The 26,047-nt window shown below is 45.8% G+C and overlaps 1 protein-coding gene across 1 annotated transcript; it reads right to left on the bottom strand.

The window, feature by feature from the left end:
• Window positions 1-224: 224 nt before the first annotated feature.
• On the bottom strand, window positions 225-25,043 carry OPRK1 (opioid receptor kappa 1). Its single transcript, XM_002758894.6, has 4 exons — window positions 24,860-25,043; window positions 24,192-24,496; window positions 8,459-8,811; window positions 225-4,224 (listed from the first exon to the last, which is right to left on the bottom strand). The coding sequence occupies exons 2-4, from the start codon at window positions 24,446-24,448 to the stop codon at window positions 3,692-3,694; spliced, it is 1,143 nt and encodes a 380-aa protein (XP_002758940.4). The 5' UTR covers window positions 24,449-24,496; window positions 24,860-25,043; the 3' UTR covers window positions 225-3,691.
• Window positions 25,044-26,047: the final 1,004 nt, after the last annotated feature.

Below are 26,047 nucleotides of genomic sequence, written 5' to 3'. Positions count from 1 at the left end.
ACAGATGAATTATCCTAAGCGATTCCCAGGTCTGGGAATTAAAGATCACAGTTTAGATCCCCACATACTTTGTTTCTATCCTCCAGTCACCCACAGCATCCTCATGGATGGAAAGTTACAGTAACCCTTCTAGTTTAGACAAACAGTTTCCATTGTTCCTGCTAACCTGCAGCATCACTGAAGTGATAAAATGAACAATTTACCACAATAATTGACTGTTGCAATTTTTAGCGGGTACAATTCTGATTTTATTGCAAAGGCACACAATCATGTATACAATGCACAATTATCATGTTTTAAAGCACAAGACAAAAATAATATGCATTATAGTGAAGAACATATGAGCATACTTTTGTTTCCGAGGAGAAAATTGCCTTAGAAAGCTGGGTTATACTCTTTTTGATTTTCATATTTATGCTAAATCATCCAAATAGCTCTTGTTTAGAAAATAAATCTCACTGATAGGACACACAACCCTTTCTCTTTGCAATGTTCCAATTTAAAAACAGCCAGTGTGCTCCCTGCATCTTATTTCATCTCAGGACTAGATGAAACACTTATCAATTGTCTGGCAGTAGTTATACATGCTTAAGAACTTTTATTTCAGTACTTTATCACAGAACAGAACCATTTTCTGGAGATTTGATGTGACTCTTTATGGATTTTTTTTCCTCCAAACTATTTTTCAAAATGATGAATCATTTTTTAGTATTAAGCCTGGAGTTTTGACTTACATTAGAGGGATACTCTTTGATTGGTAAATATTCTGAGACACTCAGAGTGTTTCTGCTTTCCTCCCAGTTAGAGTGGGGGGTTTCCTCCACAGCGCTGCCCCTGCATGGCTGGTTCACCTCTCTGTGCCTTCTCTGACCCATTGCGAGGTCCTGTCTTCCAGACCTTCTTACCAGAATGGAAAGATAAGGCTCATGTAGAGAATAGATCTCAAGGTTAAACACATGCAGTTCTGGTCTCAAAGACACACGACAGACAGTGCCCTTCCCACTGAAGTCAGAGAATAGGAGCATCAGGAGGTGAGAGATGTTGGAGAGCCAGAGGGTCTGCATCATCGGAATGGTGACTATACGGCAGTGTTGTTCCTGCTTCATGGCAGGACATTAGGACACACACACAAAAAGCATGTACACACTTTGAAAAAGAAGTACATCTGTGTAAGTGGTATTCTCCCTGCCATGTTACACACTTTATCGTTCCTTTAAAGCCATGCCCTCAAATGACATTCCCTTCCTCACTCCTTTTTCAATGAGGGGGAGTCAGTACTACAAGAATCAATAAGCTTGACACCCTCGTGGGCACATACAGCTACTTCTCTCTCCGTGGGCTGCAGACTTACCTATGAGGAGAGGTGGGAAAATCAGGCAAAAATTCAGATTCCAATAATGGCAATTAATGCTGTGAGAGTATGTGGAGTGCTAATTTAAAGGAAATAGGCCAGGCACGGCCGCTCATGCCTAGAATCTCCACACTTTGGGAGGCCAAGGTAGGTGAATCTTCTGAGGTCAGGAGTTCGAGACCAGCCTGCACAACATGGTGAAACCCCGTCTCTACTAAAAATGCAAAAATTAGCCACGTGTGGTGACGTATGCCTGTAATCCCAGCTATTCAGGAGGCTGAGTGGGAGAATCACTTGAATCCAGGAGGTGGGGGTTGCAGTGAGCTGAGATTGAGCCACTGCACCCCAGCCTGGGCAACAGAGTGAGAAGACTCTGTCTCAAAAAAAAAAAGAAGAAAACACACTACTGTGATTTCATCTCACAATCCTATCTCTGTTATATTTTGCCCTGGACAGGTATCTGACAAGAGAATCTCTTGGATTTTCGTGTTCCATAAAGAAGTTTTGTATCTCCTACTTCACCAGGGCCTGTTCTGGAACTATCTCTTTCCCATGCCATAGCCAAGATTTTTAACCACGGGTTTAGTATAAACCAGTATTTAAGCCATTCCTCTTTGCATTCAGTTATAAAAACACAAGGGCAGCTAGGAATTGCAATGAAACAAGAAATACTCAAAAGAGCACTTCATTTTCATGAGGAGAAACCACTGCCGTTCTGCCACACATCATCTGTGTTCGGTGTCATGACCATCTGGAGTGGAGGCAAACATGGTAATATTTGGAAACCATGTGTAAGACCTTCAATGCAAGGTTTTGTTTCCAGAAGGTGAGAGGAGTGCATGGTGAACGGAACTCAACAGTTGTCATGATGTCGTAGTTACATAGGGCCATATATTCAATTTTTCTATTAAATTTCAGAGGATGCTGCCCTAATAAGATATAGGCTTGGAGATGAGTGTTATTTCTAAATTATCCCTTTTTTCTTCCCAGGCAAATTACAGAAAAAAAGCCATTACCTCTGAAACGATAAGTTTCAGGGGAGAAAGAGGGAATTTATATGCCATCTGGAAGTTTTAGCCAAATTACCCTAAATGTGCTTTTCCTGGCATTATCCTCAGCAGGGATGCCCTTCACAGAGAGCTGTGCAGGGTCTGTCCAGGCTCCAGGAGGGACGTCATGTCCTTATTCAGCACGCATTTAGGAACAATTCTGCTTCCCGCCGAGAGCCACAAAATAGTACCTTGAGATCCACAGAGGCAAAACACCTTCCTTTCCATGAATAGAGAGGAGCTGCGATTCACTATATGTTCATAAAGAGATGTGGCAAAGAAACGAAATTCTGCTACAGCTACAACCTGGGAGCGAGTTAAAGCCTCTGTGATTCATTAACACATGAGCTATGAGCACTCTTACAGGACTAAACGGTGTTTGGGGAGTCTGAAAGAGATCATGCGATGACTAATCCCAGCAAAACGTCTCAGCATCAGCTTAGCCACTCAGGGGATAGCATCAGTGAGCCCTCAGGAAGTCGCCTGGCTGGAAAGCAGGCCCATGCCTTATTATTTACAGAAGAAACTATGTATATTTTCAGTGGTATTCAAGCTAATTTATGTGTCTTGACAATGGGACATGCTTTATCGTAGGACTGTCTACCTGAATAGCACGCTAAGAAAAAAAATCTGTAGTTTTTGAGAAATTAAACCAAGTGACAAACAACCTTCTGAATGTTTAAATAATTTCATAAATAGTAAGATAATGTTCTGGTGTAAGTGAACATCACGAACATCAGATGCCTCAGATGTGGGTCCAAGCCCTACGTAAGCTGGAATTCTCACCACACAGCCACGTGCAATGCGTGTCCACACAGCATACACTGAGCCAGGCATGCACCCTGGAAATAGTTCTCGTTCTGTTGGAGGTCGTTGCTGTCACTGGATTGCATGCCCACTGAGCTCTGAGAGTGATGCTGCTTCTTTTCCTTTTTTCCTAAACAAGCTTTTGAAACCACCTTGCATAGGAAGGCCACAGCCGATGGGTGTTAACCTAATCTAGGAAGCCGGAAGGAAAAGGCCTGTTACCTTGTTCATCAGAGGGATGGAGGCTCTGCCTTGCTTCTGTGCCCGAGACAGGAGGGGCATGTGTGGCATGGGCCTTTTGTCCTTGATGACTCCACTAATCGCTAATGCTGTCTGCATGTGACGACTTCAGACCGTGACATCTCTACAAGTTTATTTCAAATTCTGTCTTTTCGTGTCAGACCGCAGTGGTGATCTGAGTTAAACCTAGATCATTCCACTCCCCTCTTCCCGAAGAACTGTAAGAAGACATCTCCACGACTAGTCATACTGGCTTATTCATCCCGTCGACGTCCCTCAGGTAAGCAGGATCCTGAACCGTATTTTGGACTCTGCTCGTGCTCTGCCGCTCAATCCTCATCTTCAGCGGGAAGCAGAAGTCCCGGAAACACCGCTTGAAGTTTTCATCAAGAAAGGCATAGAGGATGGGATTCAGGCTACTGTTGGTGTAGCCCAAGGCGATGCAGAAGTAATAGCTGGAGAGAGCAGCCGTGCTGTGGGAGGTGCTCCCCAGGGCCTCCACCAGGATGAAGATGTGGATGGGGGTCCAGCAGATGATGAAGACCGCCACCACCACCAGCACCAGTCTGGTGATCCTGCGCAGGTTGCGATCCTTCTCTCGGGAGCCAGAAAGGAGCCGGACGCTCTTGAGGCGCAGGATCATCAGCGTGTAGCAGACAACGATGATGAGGACGGGGATGACGAAGGCAAACACAAAGACGCAGATCTTCATGAAGAGGTCCCACCAGGAATAGTCATCATCCGGGAACTGCAAGGAGCACTCGATGACATCCACATCTGGAGGAAGGCAGCAAAAACCACAGCACAGAGACGGGTTACTGCGATTACCTGGCTGACTGCAATGGCTATGGTGAGAAGTAGGTCACCAAATTACCAACGACTATTGTATGTTATGAACCATCCTAATCTTTGTACATGGAACAATGATGATGGTCACTGTTTACTGGTAACATACACGATACTGTAGCATTCAGATTCGCTGACAATATTGCTCATTGAGTTGCAGACGCTGCCTGGACACTGATGGCTTGCAGAAGAGCTAAAGAGCTGATATATAGCATGAGCACTTACGTCTATTTCCATTCATTAACAGTTCTTCCAGACCCAAGGCTCTGGCAGTAAAAAAGCTAATGTCTATTTGTAATAAACTATTCAATATTTTAATGTAGTCACTGAATTTAAGGAAAGCCAACTTGTTTGAAAAACATTAAGTGGTTTACAGGAAATCATTACGTAGGTCAACAAAAACTGATCCGAAATTTGTTTAAATATGATGCAGGTATTGTGATCTAACGGAGCCAACAGCGCTCATGATTAAGGGCACTGCTGAAGCACGAGTAGAGCCTTTGGAGGAGGCGGGGAAGATTCATCATCATCATCAAGGAAATTCCGAGTAAATCAGGCACATTTATTTTCATTTTTACCAACATTATTATGTAACTCAGATAAAACACATATTTGTATGTGGTTACTTAGAAAATTGCCTTATTTGCTCTGCTTCTCTTTGCTGGGTAGTTCTCTTCGGAGTAGTCTTAGTACTAGGAAGACCAGGGACTCAGGGTTGACACCTTCTAAGCTGCTTTTGTGGGGGTCCCATGGACTCCAGCCAGCCTACATTTTCAGCCCCTGCCCCAGAGAAGTCAGTGAGCACACAGCAGAGCTCTCTTTGGCCTGAGCCTTCCTCACAGACAAGGTGGTCATAAGCAACACCGTGAGAATGATTACTGGAATGAAAATATTTTCTTCTGACATTAGAAAAATCTGCTTCAAAAATAGCACACGAACATTTTTTAAATAGCAAAACAGCTCTATTAATAATGTTTTCTAAAACGTTTTAAGGCAATCAGTGGAATATTCCATCCTACTAGAATTTTAATTATGTATACTTTAAAATAAAAAGAATATAATCATTTTTAACCATTAATCAAGATGACTATCTTAGAGATCTTCATGTTATCAGTGAAATACAAGATCAAATCTTGGAAGAGTAAATGAATACTTCCAGAGTAATTTGACATTTTTGATTTTTTTAAAAAGTCATTGTCCAAGGTAATATTTCTATGAAGACTATTGGCTTCTGCTTTAGTGTTTGTGGTAAATAATTTTTAAATTTTTCTAGTGTCAAAGAATATAAGGTATCTACTAAGCAACTTTTGATGGGTGATACATGAAAAAAGTCTTGAGTTCAATGTAAATATTCAATTCTGGGTTATGACCTGTTTGTTGAAACTGGTGGAAGAGTTTCCTTGGAGGCAGGGAGAATGGTTTGCTTTGGCTTTTTCTGCTTAGCTTTTGATTTCAGGCTTAGCTCTTTCTCGAGGCTGACCTCAGCTTAAATGTCACTTCAGAGACATTCAGATGGAGGTGTGTCTCTAAAACGGTCCTCTCCTCGGTAACTTATACCTTGTCCACACTTTATACTCACCCAGTCTCCCAGACAGAGGCTTGTCTGATCTGTGATTATGTGTTACCTTTCTGACATTTTTCTCTCCATCCAGAATGTGAACTGCGTTTGTGGAAAACCCAGCCTGCCTTAATCAACATTGAATCCCTGGCACCTAGGGTAGTAATGGGAACATGTGGCTCATAAAGAGATTAAATTGTTAAATAAATGAACAACAAATGCACACCACATGAATAAGAAACCCTCGAAAATGTGTCCTAATTACAGCAGTTACTATGGAAAAGCTAAGCTAAGCTAAGCAGAAGCCACACAGCGCTGCTGTTTAATTTGAAAGATCTTTAACTCTGAGGCTCAGCTTCCTCCCAGACCATCTTGCATGTAGTGGGAGATAAGAAGTGTTTGAGTGGGTGGAATAATCAACAGCAGCTACTCAAAATACAGTTCGAAGGAAAAAGATTGTGTTCGGTAGCACAAGACGGTGACCACAGTTAACAATAATTTATTCCATATGTCAAAATAACTAAAAGAGTGAAACTGCAATCCCGTAGCACAACTAAATGATAAATACTTGAGGTGATGAGCATTCCAATTGCCCTGGTATGATCATTGCACATTGTACGTTTGTATCAAAATAGCACTGGTACCCCCTCAAGGTAAAACTATTATGAATCCATGAAAACTAAGCATTTAAAAAAAAAGAAACTCCTGTCCACACATGCCATTTTTATTAAATGTTCTGTTTCAGGAAGAAGGGGGTGTTTTCAGGTTGAAGTATCCATACAACCACCTCAGTTGAAAAAGCAGACTTTTGTTTCCTTACATGTTAATATCCGAGGGCTGTGGTTTCTGCTGGCTCATGTTCCAACATCTCGTGGTTGTCTTCGTTACACAGTTAGTTCTCATAGCTAAACTAAAGCTTTTCTTGTGTACATTCATTTGGTTAAGAATAACTGTTTCTGTTTATGACGATTATAATAATTCTAAGCCATTATAATTACAGTAAGAGCAGACTATGAATTCTCAAATAATATATACACATATACTGTGGTATGGAAAATATTAGAGTCAACGTTTTATGTCAAGTGAAAGCTTTGCCTCAGACGAGTTTTTGTACTTTATTTCCATTTGCTGTAGGCATGAAGAAACAAAATTCTGTGTGTGATTAATCACACCTTAAAATGCAAATATGATAAAGGAAGTTGGGCATTTCTGAAAACTTACCGAGTGGTATAGCTTGACACTTGCTGTGACCATGCTAGAAATTCATTTTGTAGTTTCAGAGGGTAAAAAACCAGCTTCATGAAAAAACAATCAATACGTGCCATTATACATTTGTCCAAACCCACAGGAGGCACAACCCGTAAACTACAGGCTGTGGGTGATAATGACGTGTCAGTGTGGCTTCAGCAGCTGTAATAAATGGACCACTCTATGGGGGATGTTGATCATGCGGGAAGACGTGCCTGCGTGGGGTCGGGGGTAAATGGAACCTCTCTGTGCTTTCTGCTCAGTGTTGCCATGACCCTAAAACTATAAACTGAGACCTAAAGTTTGTTTTAAGTCTAAAAACAAACAAACCGTGTACATGCAAGACCAGCTATGATTTTAGCCTCGCCCTTTCACTACGACCTGGAAAGTCCTCACTATATAGTCGGTTATCGGCTCTCGCAGGCATTGTGGGCCTCCCTAATAAACTGGAGCATTTGGACACCTGCTGGAGCGTTACACGGCATGAGTAAGGGCCAGAGTGACTGTTCTGCTGGCCTCTCCATCATGAATTTCTACGAGGAACAAAGATGCTCTCCATAGCTTTACTTTTTGCCGGTGAAGCGAAACTCCTAGAGCAGTACCTCTCACCTTGGCTGCAGGTCAGAGTTATGTGGGGAGAGCTCAAAAATCTTGATACCCAGGCTGTACCCCAGGTCAAGTAAACCAGACCCTTTGGGTGTGGGATACAGGCAGCAGTCTTTCCTAAAGTTCCCAGGTGATTCCAACGTGCAGGCCAAAGTGAGAACTACTATCCTAGAAATACAGGAAAAACATCAGTTGGCTGGTTTGTATGGGGTAAAGCCCGGTCTGTCCAAAATCAAACAGTTCTGCTCATCTGTGACTCCCATTCCTCTCTTAACTTGATTTTGAATGGCCGACAGCCAGAGCTGTCAAGATAGTGATGTGGAGGTTATCCTGTAGGAAGAAAAGAGGAAAGAACCACCATTCGTCACCAATCATTTATGTCCCTTGTTAGAAAATGAAAGAGTGAGAAGGTGTGTCCTGGAATTGTCAGGTTGTACTTGAAAATTCCACATGCCTGAGGTTTCTTACCCCATCCTCACCCCTCCACATTCTACTAAGCACTTCCAGAACGGGAGACAGGTCAGACATCTCTTTCCTGGCTATGTCATCCTTGCATTCTCTGTTTAGAGGTGGAAAGGGACACAAAATGGTTCTATTTCTGTCATCTTTCATGAACCCAGGCACTATTTCTATGGCCTTTTGGCACTGATTTCCACAGACATGTGTGGATACATGGCCTGCTTGCTCCAAATGAAAAGTCGATGTAACTTGAAGCTAGGTTTTTCTGAACGGAATCAAGATGACCGCTCTTACCTTCCCTGACTTTGGTGCCTCCGAGGACTATCGCGGAGATACCGACGGATGACGACAGCAGCCAGATGCAGATATTGATGATCTTTGCCTTGAGGGGCGTGCGGAAGTCCAGAGCCTTCACGGGGTGGCACACGGCGATGTAGCGGTCCACGCTCATCATGGTCAAGGTGAAGATGCTGGTGAACATGTTGTAGTAGTCGATGGAGATGACGATCTTGCACAGCACGTCCCCGAAAGGCCAGGAGTTCATCAAGTAGACTGTGCTCTGGAAGGGCATGGTCGTGGTCACTAAAGCATCCGCCAGGGCCAGGTTAAATATGTAAATGTTGGTTGCCGTCTTCATCTTTGTGTATCTAAAAGAAAAGGAACAACGGCATTTCCCTCCATTTTCAAGTCAAACCCATGACATGAATATGTTTGTGACAGCGTTTGGATGACTGATTTTGCTTCTTCGTTCAATTATTCTCATATTCCTTGAGGGTCTAACATTTAATGGACTGTTCCAGGCATTGGGGGTGATGGGAAAATAGACAAAGATCTCCAACTTTATCAAGTGTTTATTCTAGTGCTTTGTTTAAAAAATGTGAAGGAGGAAGACAGGGAATACAGCAGAGGTAGCGGGACGGACACGAGACCGAGCTCTGCACATACACAGGTCTTTGTTTTGTGGCTGACAATTCATCTTAGTCCTGCCCAGAGTTGCTTGGCTCTAAGCATTTTCAAACACTATATTCTTTTTCTTTGACTTGTTTAAAACATTGTTTTTCCTCAGGGTTATTTTGAGGAATCAATCATTGTAACCCTGATGTCTTTTGAAAATACAAAATGGTTTTCCGTTTTGATGTATGTTCAGTTTCAGTGACTAAAACACAGTTAGGCTTGCTGGTTTTGCTCTCCAGTGCACCATTGATTTGTCATTTTGGATATATTATGTAAAGAAAGCAGGCTGGATTCTGCTCTTACACATGTCATAGCACTAAGCATAGCACGGCACCGTAGGAGAGAAATAATTCTGTCCTCTTTACTCCTTGAGATATTTTCTAAACACATAATATGTCTCGTGTCCCGACGGACAGAAGAGCAATTTTCAAGGAAGGTCAGAGTGCTTTGATGCCTGAGCTTCCTTTACATTATAACGTGATGTTCAGGACAACTTGAGTTTCAACTAAGACTGAATTAAGAGGGCTGTTTTGCTGACAGAGTGCTTCCTCAGCTATCCACAGAGCACTAACTAAATGTTCCAAACCCTACCATCAGGTTTTCAGAGGCCGAGTCTGAAGTGTGTTGGGAAAACCCATATGCCGATGATCTGTACAGCCTCAGATTTGAAGACCTTGTCACAATTCAAGTGTGCCCCGTGTGATACATGCATTTCCACAGGGGAAACAACTTTGAACATTCTGTGATAGCACAGAAGAGCGCCGGCTGCTCTTGGAGGTGCTGTGGTCTCATGTGAACTCAGACACTCCTGAGTCTGAACTCAGTGAATGACTTATCTGAGTTTCAGTTCCTGCTAGAATCATAAAACCTAACTCACCGTTAATGCAATAAGCTCAGTAGACAGCCTGACGCACAGGATCACACTCCACCCTCGGCGTCCACTGCCTTTCCCACCTCCCATCTCTTCTCACTAGGAAGCGGCTGTGTTTGGGGTCAGCTGGGAGGGCATTGTGAAGACGGGTACCAGAGTTAGTATCCGTTGGTTTCCATTTATATGGGCTGCTAACAGAAGAGTGATTTCATCTGGAAAGCGAGTCTATTTTAAAATGCAGTTGGCTTTACACTCTTTATTCCGGCATTATTGCATGACCCACCATAAGTTTTAGAAATGGATGGTGAAGTTCTCATGGCACAGGCTTTACAAAAGCAGAGATGGCCAAGCAATGGCAGTTACTGAGACAGAGCCACATGTTTCCAATGAGAAAGACTGAAATACTATCTATTCAGATATTTTCTTGACACTATGGTTTTACGTTTGAAAAAAACCGCATCTTACACACCTATGTTCTACTCTCTCATCTCTCCCCACCCCAAGATCCCAGACACTAGCAAGGATTCCAGCAGGAATCTTTGACTCCTCCTCTTGTATTTTGTGACCCTGACAGTCCCCTCTTTCTTTATGAAGTCAGACTGGCATTCTTTTTGCCATTAACTTAGGCAGACCTGGGTTGTAGTCCTTATTTTTCAAACTAACAAGTATACTTTAGACCGTCACTAACCACCCCGAGCCTCAGTTTCCCCAATTATAAAATGGAAAATGTAATATTTATCTCATAGAATTCCAGGGGTATTAACGAATGCACTTGACTCAGAGAGCATGTTTAATTTATGTCATGTTCCCCAACTCCTACCTCCTTTCTTACGTGGGTGAAAGTCACCAGTTACCACAGGAAGCAGAAAAGAATGTCGTTTCTAGGTAGCATCCATGGTCATATTTACCCAGTTTAGCTTAAATATAAAAGCTGAGAATAAAAATGAGCCCTGGGACCTGACAGGAAGAAAATGTACAGAATGATGCATAAATTGCCATACAATATAATGTGTATCTTTAAGTACTCACAATGTAGAGTGATAGCTTGATTTTAGTTTCTCAAAATAGTTATTATAGCCAATAGATTCATGAAACCGCATAACACTCGAACATGTAAAGAATTCAAACCCCACCGCCAGATCTCATAGATGAATGTGGGCGGTAAGCACACTGACCACCTTTCCGACGCGCCCGCACGAGGCCCTCGGCTGTGCGCTCCCCATGCTGTCTCACGTCGTCCTCAGTCACTCCACGTGGTAGGTATTGCTATCCCTGTTCTACAGATGAAGTGACTAAGAATCACAGGATTTTCTTTAAAGTTCTCAAAGTGATATAACTATAAAAGGCACCGCAGAAATCTAAACCCAGGAGTTTGATCCCAATTCGTGCATTCTTACATCTCCCCAGCACTCTGGAATCTGCAAAGTCCAGTATTTTGACTTGCAACCTTCTTACTTGCTTCTCAACACTACTGCCCTTGTAGTTTACCTGGGAGACTTCAGTCTTTTCCCCCATGTAGCTGAAGCAAGTTAGGCTCAGGTAGGTTCAGGGATTTGTTTGGTGTGAACAGAGGCAGGACCTCAGTGGGAGGATCTGGAAGGGGTGACAAGGCAGGGCCCGTCTTCCAGGTTTCTGGAAGACACATGCTTATAAGCCTGTAACACTATAAAGGGAGAACTCCTGAGTAAAATTAAAGGTAATGAATAGACTATGAATTCAATGAATCTTTATAGAGAGTCTTCTGCGCACTACACTGGACTACTCTGGAACGTGAACGAGGCGCAAGGCGGTGACGCTCAGAGGCAGACTGCTTGAGCCGTGGGGTATTGTTCGTATCTAACAGAATTAGCCAGCCTTTTCATTCATTGTATGTCCACCACTAAAAAAACAAGCAAGCTTTCTCATTATGCTATGATATGAAATTACTTTTCATTTCACCCACACTGCTTTACAAAAATTCACAAGCATTTTAAGCAAAATGGCACCATCTGGGTGGGAAGTTCTGGCTTGTGTGGAGGAGCTGGAGGTGGGCCCGCAGCTCATGGCTGCACTTTGGAGCGTACACACTGAAGGAGCATATGGTATGAAAAGAGCAAAGTCCGTGGGCTCCCCTCGCTAAGCCGACAACGTAACAGACCTGTAAACAACAGTACCCTGCATGGGATGGGGCGTGACAGGGCTTAACTAGGGAACTTAGTTAAGTTCCCTGAGCAGCAGGAGGGCTCTGGTGGCCAGGCAATAGGGCGGAGGGTGTTCCAGAGACTTAGAAACGCTCCCCAATGACACCTTGACTCAAGACCGTCCTGCTGTACTCCTCCTTACAGAGAAACGAGGGGTGGCTTCAAAGTTGGCAGCCACTGGAGGGTGTGTGATGGTAAGGGGAACAAAGTTATCTGCTGAGATGTCAGGAACCAGTGTTACCAGGCAGGGTTTCCGGGAGGACGTGACACTCACCGCGCTAGAAAGGAGGCACTCGAGATGGGGGAGCTGACCTTGCAACACAGCCCTCTCGGGACTTCCTGTCCTTCCCACACGGCTGGACTCAGACAATACACGGGAGGTAGAAGAGGCAATTACTGAATTATTAGCATGCTTTGCTGTTGGGGCGCATGGCCTAGGTTTGGGTTTTGTTTTTAAATTTCAGTGATGCTTCTTGAACCAGGAACTCCTTTTCACCTTCATGACAATAGTGTAACAAACCTTTGATCTTGATGATGGATTATCATAGACCTCAAAAGCCAACACACTTTCAGTCGCACTGATTTCAGTCATTCTGGGTCTTCCCTTGCACCTGTTCTCCCGTGGTAATGCACACGTCCTCTCCGCCCTCTCCGGTTATATGCATGCACTCTCCCCTATCTGCGACCTTTCATTTCTTTCAGCAGGTGTTTAAGTCCCTACCCCATAAGCAGCAATATACTAGACTTTGAGGACGGCTGAAAAACTCAATATACAGACCCTGGCTCTGAGGATCTTTTAAACTGAGACCAGATTATAATATGAACTACAGGAATCCATGGAAGGGAATGATTGCTGTGTAGTGAGGGAGGCAGGACATGTTTTGAAGAGAAAACGTAGCACCATCTTGAGCTTTGTGAAAGATTTGGACGGAGAGAGAAGCTTTCTGGCTAGCGTCTCATTCAGAGGTCAATGAGGAAATGGATTTCCTGGTTCAGGGATCCTGCTGGGGAGTCTCAGGTGGCTGTCTGGGATAGGAACAGTAGTGTCAGGCCACAGAGGACCCTGAACACCAGGAGAAAAAAAAAATCACTTTAACATTTATTGATGACACTATGTGACAGATACTGTTTGGTGGATTTCATATTATCTGATAAAGTTGTCAATGACTAAACGAGACATGCATAAAATTACTTAGCACCAGAGTGGTACTTGATAATTGCTTAGTGAATGCAGCCGTCATTGTCACATGGCTGCTGCTGCTGCTGTTATTGTTATTATTCATTACCTACCACAGACTTAATAAGCCACGTTACAATCCCATAAGATACCATTGCCCTGCTTCCTTCCGAAGAGAAAAGGTTTCAGAAAACATCTTAGAAATACTCACAGTGTTTTTCAATTCTTAGAATTTATATGTAATAAGTAAATGAACTCAGGCTTGTCTTATTCCAAGGTTTCTTTGAAAATCAGAGAAATTTTATCAGAGAAATAAATTCTGCCGTAGTTCAAGATTGAAAAGCATTCTGAGAACATTTAGCATGAGTAACAGGGCATAGCCCAGCTGGAAATACTGTAATAAATACATTACATGCATTAAATACTGCCCCTCAATAGACAAAACAATGTCATGTACATTGTGGAGTTTTCCATAGGCTCATTTTTGGGGGTTTGGAAAACTGAGTTAAAAGGGAGTGGGTGACTTGCCTGAAACCACAAACTAGTGAGACAGTGGGAATTCAAACTTCAGCTCCAATATAATAACAAAGAAAAAGGAAACAAAACGAAACAAGCCTGGTGATTTTCTAAATAAGTTCCTTTAATACAGCAAATACCTATGGGTCCACAGAATGCACCTGAACAGATGCTGTTTGGTGAAAACATGTATGTGATCAAATGCCATGGAGCCACAGGAAGCTGGTGGCTTCTTACAACACTGGAGCTGCCCTCAGGGTCCAAAGATGCCCAAGACACCAAACTCAGGAGGAGGAAATCTCTGCAGCACCAAGGAATAAATTCAGGGGGTCCAACGTACAGCAGGGGGCTAGCATCAACAATACTGTACTGTTTATCTTGAAATTTGCTGATTGAGTAGATCTTAAGTGTTCTCAGCACCCCCAACACACACCGTACACACACAAAAGGCAACTGTGTGTGGTAATGACTGTGTAATCTGTGGTGATCACAAATTAACATATATTGAATTATTACATCGTGCATGTTTAATACATGTCATTTTTACTTGTCAGTTACACCCACCGAAGCTTGGCGTGGGGGGGTGGGGGCAGTAATGAACCTGATGTAAAGTATGGCCTCTGGGTGCTCATGATGTGTAAATGCAGGCTCCACGGTCCCACGAATGCCCCACTGTGGGGAACGGTGCATGTGTGGAGGAACGGGGTACATGGGAACTCTGTAACTTCCCTTCAGTTTTTCTGTGAAGCTAAAACTAATTTTAAAAAAACTACTGGGAGCCACAGTGGTTCCGGCCAGTTGTCCTGGCGCTTGAGGAGGCGAGGCTATGAGTTCAAGGCCAACCTGAGCAACATAACAAGCTCTCATTGATCAACAGCAACAACAACAACAAACGACTTAAAAAACAAAAATAAAATGAAGAATGATGACTGCTGATGAGACTTTTCAGTAGAACTTACTTAACATGAGTGTTTCACTCAATTCTTCAGACAGCGGCCGGGTGCGGTGGCTCACGCCTGTAATCCCAGCACTTTGGGAGGCCGAGGCGGGCGGATCACGAGGTCAAATGATCGAGAACATCCTGGTCAACATGGTGAAACCCCATCTCTACTAAACATACAAAAAACGAGCTGGGCATGGTGGCGCGTGCCTGTAATCCCAGCTACTCGGGAGGCTGAGACAGGAGAATTGCCTGAACCCAGGAGGCGGAGGCTGCGGTGAGCCGAGATTGCGCCATTGCACTCCAGCCTGGGTGACAAAAGCGAAACTCCATCTCAAAAAAAATAAAAAATTCTTCAGACAGTTTCAGTTCATCTCAATGGAATTAGTCGCTACAGTCTCTTCTGGATTGTTTACTGTTGTAATTGTAGGTTTTCTTTGTAAAGGGACAGGAGTTTATCAATGTTAGGAGGAAAAGGAGGGAGGCAGAGACAGGAGGATGGCTTGACTGCCCCGCTGCATCCCAGCCCGGGCGACAGAAAGAAAAGGGAAAAGAAAAAAGAAAGGAATAAAGGAAAGAAAAAAAGGAGAAAGAGAAGGAAAGTAAAAAGGGAAGCAAAGGAAAATGGAAAGGAAAGAAAATGCACTGCTTCTCAGAGGAGCTGACTTTGATTCCCCTCAATCTGTAGTATTCTGAAGGAGTCATACTCACACAGGAGCCAGGCCCTCGCAGCTCCCAAGAATCACTCTCCTGCATGAAAAGCACAAAGACATCAAGAGAATAGCAGGCAGCCACGTGCAACCAGGACCGCAGGCAGCCACACGCAATCTGCAGGGTGGCAGCAAGGAAGGAAGGGGCTTGGGGAGTGATGATTCCACGGGAACAGCCAGTGCCCCAGGGAGCTGCTAAGCTCTTCCTCTCAGTAGTCCCGGTTGTGGAATCATGCACCTCTGGACCTCCAGAAGGAACGTTCTAGTGTATTCAGGGGTATGGGCAGGGTGAGTGCTTCTCATGCCCAACGGCACCCAGAACAAAACTGCACCTCGCTAACAACTGGTGTGCTGTTTCCTAGGGCACAGCTACCCATATGCCTAGCAGTGTATGGATACTTAAAATTAGTTTTCCTATTTTTATATAGAAAGCTGACCTAGGTTGGAGCGTGGGCACATGGAGAGGGGGACGATGCCCTCCTGCGCTCTCCTCTCCCCGTGGAGCCAGTCCTCCACTGGACAGGAAGCAACCCAGCCACGCAGAGGGCACCGAGAAGATTCAGGGCTCTGCAAACTGGGCTGTGGTACTGGATCGACCATTTAACAACTGCCTGCCCTTGGGCAGTTCATTAAACCTCTGTAGTTGATTTCCTCATCCAAAAACGAGCTCTAACCATCTTTGTTTCATAGGTGTGTTGTGAATTTGAGTGAGCTCAACAGGAGCTCAAAAAATCAGTCCTGCCATCGCCGGTCTCTGACTGCATGTAACTCCAGCCATTCTTAATCCGGGGCTTCCCCGCCCAGCTTCACACCAGCTCCTATGGGAGCTCTCAGTGCATCACGTGGTTTTGTCATCCTTCACTGAGATTGCAATCTGCTTGGCTAGTGGAGAAGGCAAGCGTGAAACAACCTTCAGCCATTTACAGAATTATCCCCACTCCTAAGATCTATTCTTCTTATATAAGCCTTCCTTATCAAAGACATAAACCAGCACCTCCTCCAAAGAAAGGGGAAAGAAGGGACTACAGCAGATCTCTGAGGAATAAATAAATGTTATTCTGAAACCGTCTCTTGTTAATATATGAGTCTAAGCATGTATGACCTGCACCGCTGACACCACATCAGCTAAACCACTGTCCTGCAGCCACACAGTGTGAGGCTTTGAGCTGAGCACAGAGACTCCTGCGGCCGGACAATTAAGTGCATCCACATTAAACAGGAGTGAAGGGCGGTGCTAAGGGCACAGCCACGTGGAGACACTGCTGCTGAAGAGATGCAGCGGAACGAATCACGGAGAAGAGCTGTTCTGTACCAGTGAGAAGCGAGTTCCTGCTGAAACTGTCTCAGGCAGCTGTCAGAAAACATGTCAAGTCAACACAATCAAGAAACGATTTTGAAGGCTACAGTTTTGCCTGGAGTCTAGTAAAGTTTAGGAGAGCTGCATGTGATCACCAGATTGGTTTCTCGTGCTCTTGCTCTTTCTCCCTTTCTCTCTCTCTCTCTCCCCCACCCTCCTCTTTCCCCTCTCTCTCTTCCCCCTCCCTCTCTCTCTCTCCCTCTCTCTCTCTCTCCCCCACCCTCCTCTTTCCCCTCTCTCTCCCCCCTCCCTCTCTCTCCCTCTCTCTCTCTCCCCCACCCTCCTCTTTCCCCTCTCTCTCTCCCCCCTCCCTCTCTCTCCTCTCTCTCTCCCCCTCTATCCCTCCCTCTCTCTCCTCTCTCTCTCCCCCTCTATCCCTCCCTCTCTCTCCTCTCTCTCTCCCTCCCTCTCTCTCCATCTCTCTCTCTCCTCTCTCTCTCCCCCTCTCTCCTTCCCTCTCTCTCCTCTCTCTCTCTCCCTCTATCTCTCTCCCCCACCACTCTGAGGTTGTATCTTCTCTGACCCCTGCAAACAGTTCCACGAGGCTTTGGATCCCTGCTATCACATATCACAGAGGGAGAAAATAATTTGGCTAATCCATATATAGGCAGTTGCAATTCTCTCTTCCAAAAGGCTGTCAAAGGTATACAAATTACTTTGAGAAATGAAAAACAGTCTCTTGAAAATAATTTCTGAAGTTATTTTGCTGCATTTGTATTAAGGAAAATATTCGAAGACAGGATCAAGAAATTAAAGACAGGTTTCAAGGAAAATTAGAACATCCTGTATTAACCAAAGACTGAAATAAGACTGTGTCCTGCAGGAGGAGCAAACGGTGAATTATTCGGGTTCCATATTGTACCTCTGCTTTTTTCATGCCTCTGTACATATAATTTGGTGATATGATGTAAGGTAAGCTCTGTTGACACTTGTGAGAATGTGGAACATGTATGTACACACAACCGTGACTACAACAGCTACTTCTAAGGAGGGAGAAGAAGAAACTCAGGAGAGAAGAGGCAGGCACTGTGCCAGACACTCTGTCACCCATTCCGTCCCACACTGATCCAGTTCCAAGACAGCCAGACAGTTTTGGTGACACTGAGACAAGTGCGACCATGAGGCCCAGACTGGCCCAGAGGGGCCTCGAATGAGTCAGTGAACGGCACATGACGTAAGGTGATCCCAGCAGAGGAAGGCTGGACCTTCTGTTCAGTGGATTGGGGAAGAAACGCTCTGTCCTGATATTTACAGGCAAGAAGACGAGGACTTTTACAAGGACCAAGCTCCATGCCTAGCCAGCTTGGGTGAGTTGGCTCCCTTTGGTGCAGAAACTTGAGTTCGGGAAATGTGACCATTTCCATAGTACTTTTGACGCACCTTACAAAGCTCTCCCTTTGGGGAGGTTTCAATACAGCAGAGGCCGAACTGTAGGGAAGCGAAGGTCTGCCAGAGCACGGTTCACGGGAGATTGAACCCTACAGTTCTGTACTGTGATAGTTTTTCTCTTAATAAATTTTTTTGTTTATCCTTATAATTAATTTATTAAAAAATAAACATTTCCAAGAGTAAAGCTTTTCTTTAAATTAAACAAAAAGGACATACACATAATTATTGTGAAAATTGAAGTTAACAGAATGTCCTCTTGAGGAAAACAGAAAGAGGATGGGCAGTGTTCTGAGCTAAACTGTATCCTTCCCAGAATTCCTATGCTGAAGTTCTGAACCCTAGAACCTTAGAATGTGACTGGACAGTCCTACCTGGTATCCTTGTGGGATCTGTTCTGGGACTCCCTGTTGGATCCAAAATTCACGGATGCTTCAGTCCCTGGTATAAAATAAGGGAGTGTTTGCATATAACTTACCCCTATAATCTAAGTCATCTCAGGATTACTTATAATTACTACAATGTAAAAGTTATGTAAATAGTTGTTATACTGTATTGTTTAGGGAATAATGACCAGAAAGACGGTCTGTACGTCTTCAGTACAGATGCAATTTAAAAAAACAACATTTTTCAGCCATGGTTGGTTGAATCCATGGATGCAGAATTCACAGACATGGAATGAGGGCTGACTCCCTTTGCAGGGAGGACCTTTAAAGTGGTAATTAAGGTAAATGAGGCCATATGGGTGGGCCCCAATCTGATATGACTGGTGTCCTCATAAGAAGAAATTAGGACACAGATGTGTGGGGGAAAGACTACGGGAAGGTGCAGGGGGAAGGAAGGCAGTGTCTATAGACCAAGGAGAGAGGCCTTCAGACACACTCGAAGGCCTACAGGCTGAGGAGAGAGGCCTCAGGCCTCAGGAAAAGCCCTGAAGACACACTGATCTTGGGCTTCTGGCCTCCAGAACTATGACAAAATCAAAAACAGGGGTTGCTTAACCCACCCAGTCTGTGCTGCTTATGGAAGCCTCAGCAAATGAATGGAGGCTCTAGAAAGCTGAGGTGCCAGGGAGATCATCACACTGAGCCATTTAGAAGGAAGGAGGCCAGCTGAGTCTTCAGATAGGAATGGATAACTGGGAGAGAGAAAGAGATACTTAGATTTCGGATTTGTCAGAATGTACCTGGCAGTTACGGCCACAAGAATAGAAGGAACCATTGAAAGGGAGTGCGATGGTCAGTTTCACGAGTCACCTTGGCCAGGCTAGTCTTCAAACACTCATGTCGGTGCTGGTGTGAAGGTGTTTGGTAGGTGTGATTCGAGTCCATCATCAGTTGACTTTAAGCAAGGGAGATCATGCTAGGTGATCTGGAATGGCACTGATCCAATCAGTGGAAACCTTAAACGCACAGCCAAAGCTCCCTGAGGAAGAGGAAATTCTGCCTGGCGACAGCGGCCTGTCCCTCCTGACTTCCTGTCCTAGCCAGTCCCACAGTCACCTACGCCAGGTTTCTGTGAGAAATTTCTTAACACAGGCATCCCCGACTGGTCCTGCTTCTTTGGCTGACCCTTGACTAATACAGAGAACATGCACAGTGAGGACAGAGTGAGCTGAGAAGGCTCTGGAGAAGATGAACATTTAGGAAAGTCACAGGAAGAGGAATCTGCGCAGGGGACCAAGGAGAAGGCCAGAGGGTGCGGGGAAGCCGAGGAGAGGGTGCTATTTGAGAAAGTGAGTTGGCCAAGCATGCCAGACCCTACACAGAAGCCGAGTGCAAGTGGCCTAAAACGAGCATCTGAAACACACACCAGGGCTTTGAAGGACCATCGGAGGGGAGCCCAGGTACTCGGGGTAGAGGATCGGGTGGAAGACAAGGAAACAAACAGGAGGAATTACTCCAAGAAGCTTGCCTACCCATGACAGGCAGGAGGGTGAAAGGGCGTTAGCCAGGGAAACTGAGGAAATGGAGGGTGGCTGATATATATGGGTTTTCGATTATTGGTAAGATGGCAGATGCTTGGCTATGTTCATGTGCTGAAGAGCAGGTAGAGAGGGAGAGATTCCAGACCAGTAGAAAGGAGACCCCAGAAGGCGATGAGCTTCACAACCCAGGAGTGAGAATTAGCCTTGGATAGAAGGAAGAAGAATCTTCCCATGAAGTAACACAGAATGCAGGGAGGATGGCTGCCAACACGGGCGTGCAGAGAAGCGGTGTTCCCAGGGGCTGCACTCCACGGTCTTGTGGACTACTGGGTAAAACCACTCATGAAGATAAATGATAAAAGTGAAGAATATGACATGAAGATCATATGATCAGGTGGAGGGTTGGGAATCAGATTTGAATTCATTTTTTTAAAAATGGGAAATGAAAGAATTGGCTTTTTCTGGAAAATAGAAGACGGACACAAAAACTTCTAGGCAGAATTAGGGTCAGATATACTTGAAGGCAGTGACTTTGCCTTGACAAAGATAAAATTGATTTTATCCAATAGCATCCAACCAGCTGCATATAGGAATAAGGAAGGTAGGTCACTGGCTTGATCAAGGGGTAAGGCTTTGGTGGAAGACACTGGCAGAAACACAAGAAGGCGGGACACTTGAGTGTGTTGTCGAGACAGAGGTTTTCCTGATAGCTCATGGAGTCCGGGATGGCGAAGAGAAAAAGAGATAGTCTGGGAGAAAATGAAGAAAGAATCCAAACGTTTGCAGAAGTGGTACGGTGGGAAATGAGGAGCCGAGCGGACAAAAGCCCAGGATCTGTGGTCGGGCCGCTGAGATCATTCTGGCCGCGTGAGTTACCCACATGTGTGTGACCTTAGTTTATTTCACCTCTCTGTGCCTTAGCTTCCTCCTCGGTGAAGTGGGTGTGGTAATCATATACTTGTAGTTGTAAGGATTAAATAATTCACATGTAGAAGGTAGCTTTACCTGCTTGACACATATTAAGTGTTCATTAAATGTTAGTCACCTTCTGTAAGGGAGTCGAACATGTATGAAGTTGTGGTAAGAGCAGGAGAATGGATATTTACAATGTCAGAGGTAGGGCTGCCTCTGGAGGGCAGAGGGGTGTGGGTGTCATGGTGTTCATTAATTAATGAAAAATGAAGACTGCACAGGGGAATCTTGCACGGGAGGAAGTCCGGATACCACAGGATTAGAATCCTGAGGGTCGGCTGGGTGTAGTGGCTCACACCTGTAATCCCAGAACTTTGGGAGGACAAGGTGGGTGGATCACTTTAAGTCAGGAGTTCGAGACCAGCCTGGCCAACATGGTGAAACTCCATCTCTACCAAAAATACAAAAAGTAGCTGGGTATGGTGGCTCACGCCTGTAATCCCAGATACTTGGGAGGCTGAGGTGAGAGAATCGCCTGAGCCTAGGGGGCAGAGATTGCAGTGAGCCAAGAACACACCACTGTACTCCAGCCTGGACAATAGAGCCAGACTCTGTCACAAAAAAAATAAAAAAGAATCCTGAGGGTCACATCCATATCTATCCACACCCAACAACCACAAACCCCAAAGCCTGGTGAGTTGGGAGGGTGGAGTACTTACATTTTAAGCTCTCCGCAGTGACCGTGAACGTGCCCTAATTACCAAGGGATTATAGCAGTTGGTACGCACTAAATGATGAGAAATCTTGAAGAAGCTTTAAATCAGAAGATATGAGACAGCATTTGAGGGGCAGAGGTGGGAAAAACTATTTGTAAGGCAGGCCTAAAAGTAGCCAAATCTTTTTCCACAGCTCTTTCTCCCCAGGTCTGAGCTGAGCAGTCTAGGTCTGCACCTGCCCGCTCTCTGAGCCTCGAAGTTCCATTTCTACAATGATTTTCTCTAAGACTGACCTATGCTAGGAGACTTTCCCATGTAAAATATTTTAAAATAGTATCCTCCATCTTTCAAGCACAGCTGCTCAGCCCCTTCAGTTACAGGGCTGCGGGGTCTCCACACCCTGGTACCACGCTCAGTCCTGATGATCACCACGGAAACCACTTCAGTCACCCTCTCTCCAATCTTCAGTCTCTTCCTTTCCTGAGATAAATAAACCCAAGTACCTCAATTCTTCAATCCTCAAACCATCTATCATTATGAAATAATACTAAATCCTCCCTTTCCCTCTTAGCTATAGACTTAAGTGAACTAGGTTCACTAAACATTAACGTTTTACTGTGAAGACCTTAAAACGTATGTGCTTTAGCCGTAGGTGAACTAGCTAGGTTTCAGTAGGTTGGCACTCCAGGATGGCAGCCTATAAGTATTGAGAATGGGGTAAGAGAATGATGTTATGTGAACCAGCCAAATTCTTTTATATTTTTAGCTAAACTTATCCCCTTACAACACATTTTAGTGTTGGATATCTTTGGGAAATCTATCCATTAAAAGTCCAAGCTAATCTACACGAATTTTTTTTTCCTACATGTCAAATGTTCCCCACGGAGTTACATTTGCACATAACATCGAAATGCTATTTTAGGGTTCTTCGCTCTTTTTAATCCTAGTCTGAACAAGGTTGTGGAGCAACTACAAAGCTCTTTTCAAACCGGAGACTTCAGGTGCTCATTCGAATAACAATACGCATCTATTTTACTTGAGCACCTCAATATGACATGAATAGAAACAGAGCTAATTTTTCTTCTTCTTACAATGTTCTGTTACTCCACCACCAAAAAACTGGCTTCAGTATCAAAGATCTCCTAAACATGTTAATTAAAATTTAGAATACAGTTGTCTTCCATTTTGTCTGTCTCTTTAGTAGAGACCAGCCCTGAGATTACCAATGACTTAGACAAACAATTTACTTTTAAAATATTCCCTCCTTCTGTAACCTTTACTCATCGCTGATAGAATTCCTGCGAAATGCAATAGGCAGGGTGCCAAGCTACAAACACCAGTTGTTGGTGAAATGAGCTTTATAATATGTATTTGGAGACTTGAATGATGGTTTTTGATGTCAGAGCATACATAGGAACAAAAGGCCTGACATTCTCAAGCAAAAAAAAAAAAGGTATAGAGGTATTTTTATTATGATAATTTTCCAAGAACAAGATTCATGCTGCTGTTCATGATATGGCTTAGAGTTTCCCAAAACTAAAGTCAAGCTTTAGAAAGATCAGCTATTCATCCTTTCATCGTTCCCAGCCAGAGGAGTTGCACCCCTCCCTCGCTTCACAGAGCCTTCTCAGTGGAAGGCAAGCTTCTACTCCCTCTCACAGGTGTGCTGGCAAAGCGCTGGTGTTGCAGAAATGGAAACACATCTATCTCAAGAAGAGGGCAGAACAGGCTGGCTTCTTCTTTTCTTGTTTTTCTTTCTTAAAGTCAGAATCCCATTGCTTACCGGAAAATTAGCATGCATGTGAATATTTGGATATTTATTATTAGAAGTTGACCTAAAGAAAATTCCACACACACACACACAGAGACACACACGCACACACACAAACACCATAAAATAAAACCTTCAATTTCTCGTGGTGGAAAACAATCGAAAAACTAGCAAAGCAGTTCCTTTAGAGAATAAATGTTATTTACTGATACTCCTAACAAATGAGATGACATTTGGTACTAGAAAGGCTCATATATGCATATCAGCAACGCTAGATCATATATCAGCTTTTGTTTTATATCAAAACACCAGTCTGAGGAGTTTTCAGCAGAACACTGGGCCCTAAGGTGAGGTGGGGAGGTCGCTCTGAAATCTTCCAGACGCCCCTGGTCACTAGGATGCTCCCTGTGTGAACCTCTCCGTCCACCACCAAACACTCCCGCAGGAAATCCTTCCCCTCTTGCAGGAGGCCACCCGGTAGCGTCTCCAGGACCCTTCACGCAGCAGAGTCCCCACCGCCTGGCTGGCTCGACCCTCGCTCCCTGCCCCGCCCCGCCCGGCCCCCCCGCCCCGCGCCGCGCCGACCACCCACCCCGCCCCCCGCGCTCACCGGATGATCACGAACATGACCAGCGAGTTGCCCACCAAGCCCACGACGAACACCACGGAGTAGACCGCCGTGATGATGACCGGGATGGCCGGGGACATGTGCGCGGGCTCCAGCTGCGCGTCCCCCGAGCCGGCGCTGCCGTTGCTGTCGGGCTCGGCCCCGCCGGGAAACCAGGCGCTGCTGTTGGGGGGCAGGCAGGCGCCCGGGGTGCACGTGGGGCCTGGCTCCCCGCGGAATATCTGAACCGGGGAGTCCATGACGGGGCGGCTGCGGCAGGAAGGCGAGGACAGGCGACAGCTGCGGGGCTGCGGGAGCGAGAGAACAGGCTGGACGCGGAGCCATAAACTTCACTTGCGCCCTGGCCGGCGGAGCTGGGGACCTGCCGCTCGCGGACCCCACCTGGGCCGCACGTCGCCCCGCGCAGGACAGGGGGGACCGACCCCTCGCTGCCTTGCCGCCCAGCAGACGCGCCGCCGGGTGCCAGACAGGAGGGGAGAGCGCGCGCTCCTTCTGCCCCAGCTCCGGAGGTGCCCCCACCCATTTCTAGGCACCGGCCGCGGGTGGAACTGTCCCTAGACTGCCCATCTGAGTCCCCAAGGTCAAGTCCCCTTCGCACCGCCCTGCACGGACCCGTAGCTAGAACCGCGCCTCGAAAGTCCAAAGCTCACCTCTGGTTCCCAAAGACAGCGGAGGCGACGAGATTTGGGGACGCCCGGGTCAGTGCTGAACAGCTCGCTCCGCGGGCCCGCTCAACCCTTGGCGTCACCTGCCCTCGGACCCCGGCCCGGCTCTAGGCCCCAGGGCTGCTGTTCCCGAGCGCAGCCCCGCGGCTTATTGGCGGCTCCCACTGCTGGTGGCGGCTCGGCGGGGCGGGGCGGGGCGGGGCGCTGGGGACCCGAGGGCGGAGAGCTTGGCTGCTGCGTCCGCCCCAGCCCTCCCCACAACCCCGCCTGGAGTCGGCCCCCCGCTCCCCAGCCTCCCAGCCCCGCGTCCCCTCCAGCCCCGCAGGTTCCCTGGCGCACCCACTGCCTGAGCCGCACGCTGCCTGGTCCCCGGCCTTGCAGCCTCCCCGAGACCTGAGAGTGAGCCCTTTGGATTCAGAACTGAGGAGGGTCGTGCCTGTTTCCTGCAACATGCACCTGGATTTCCATAGTGTGTCTAGAACTTCTTATCTGCATAGTTCGCAGTCAGGAACTACGTTTATTAGAGTGACCCATCCAAAGCAGCAAAGTGATCCAGTTAGAATAAGAAAGACATATACAGAGAATATTCCTTGCCTTCTCTTGGTTCAGTCTGCTCTAACTGGAGTGACAGGCTGCAGACAAACTGCACCTTACGGGCATCACCTGAATTGCACGAGAGTATCAGAGAAGGGCAAAACACTCTCCTTACCGGGCCTCAGTGGCGGTCCATGGAGGTGACAGTGTCTGTTTCACTTTAATCCCTGCAGCCGTCACGTTCTCCTCACTTCTCCCTCACAGCAGCGCCGCCTCCATCACACAGCCGCGAGTCTGAGCGTCTGTAAAGACAGTCACCATCATTTCTTGGCATAACTCTGCTAGTCCCAGGATCGCTGTCAGATTCTGCTGGGTGACAGGTATTCTCTTCTCCCGCAAAGGGACCAGCAAGACACAGGGAGCAACCGTTCAGCCCCTGAGGTGAAGGTTCTGAAAGGGAGTGGGGAAGTTCCCCTTTCCCATAGGGCACTGAAGGCAGGCCTGGAGGAGACCAGGCTTAGGCACCTCAGTTTCCCCAGTGGATCATTGCCTTAGGCTGACAAACTCAGGTCGGTATTGCATCCCACTGCTAATGTATCTGCCACACCTTGACACACTAATGGCTGATCCAAGCCTTCC

The sequence above is a fragment of the Callithrix jacchus genome, chromosome 16, assembly GCF_049354715.1.
Source record: "Callithrix jacchus isolate 240 chromosome 16, calJac240_pri, whole genome shotgun sequence".
NCBI classification, from domain to species: domain Eukaryota; kingdom Metazoa; phylum Chordata; class Mammalia; order Primates; family Cebidae; genus Callithrix; species Callithrix jacchus.
The sequence above is the reverse complement of the archived record's forward strand: the minus strand, read 5'-3'. Positions and strand labels throughout refer to the sequence as shown.

Excerpts from the sequence above, each read along its gene's own strand:
- OPRK1 (XM_002758894.6), bottom strand. The coding sequence starts at position 24,448 with ATGGACTCCCCGGTTCAGATATTCCGCGGGGAGCCAGGCCCCACGTGC. Across the intron at positions 8,812-24,191 it reads GTCATGTTCGTGATCATCCG|ATACACAAAGATGAAGACGG; the intron begins GTGAGCGCGGGG and ends CTTTTCTTTTAG. Across the intron at positions 4,225-8,458 it reads AGGCACCAAAGTCAGGGAAG|ATGTGGATGTCATCGAGTGC; the intron begins GTAAGAGCGGTC and ends GCCTTCCTCCAG.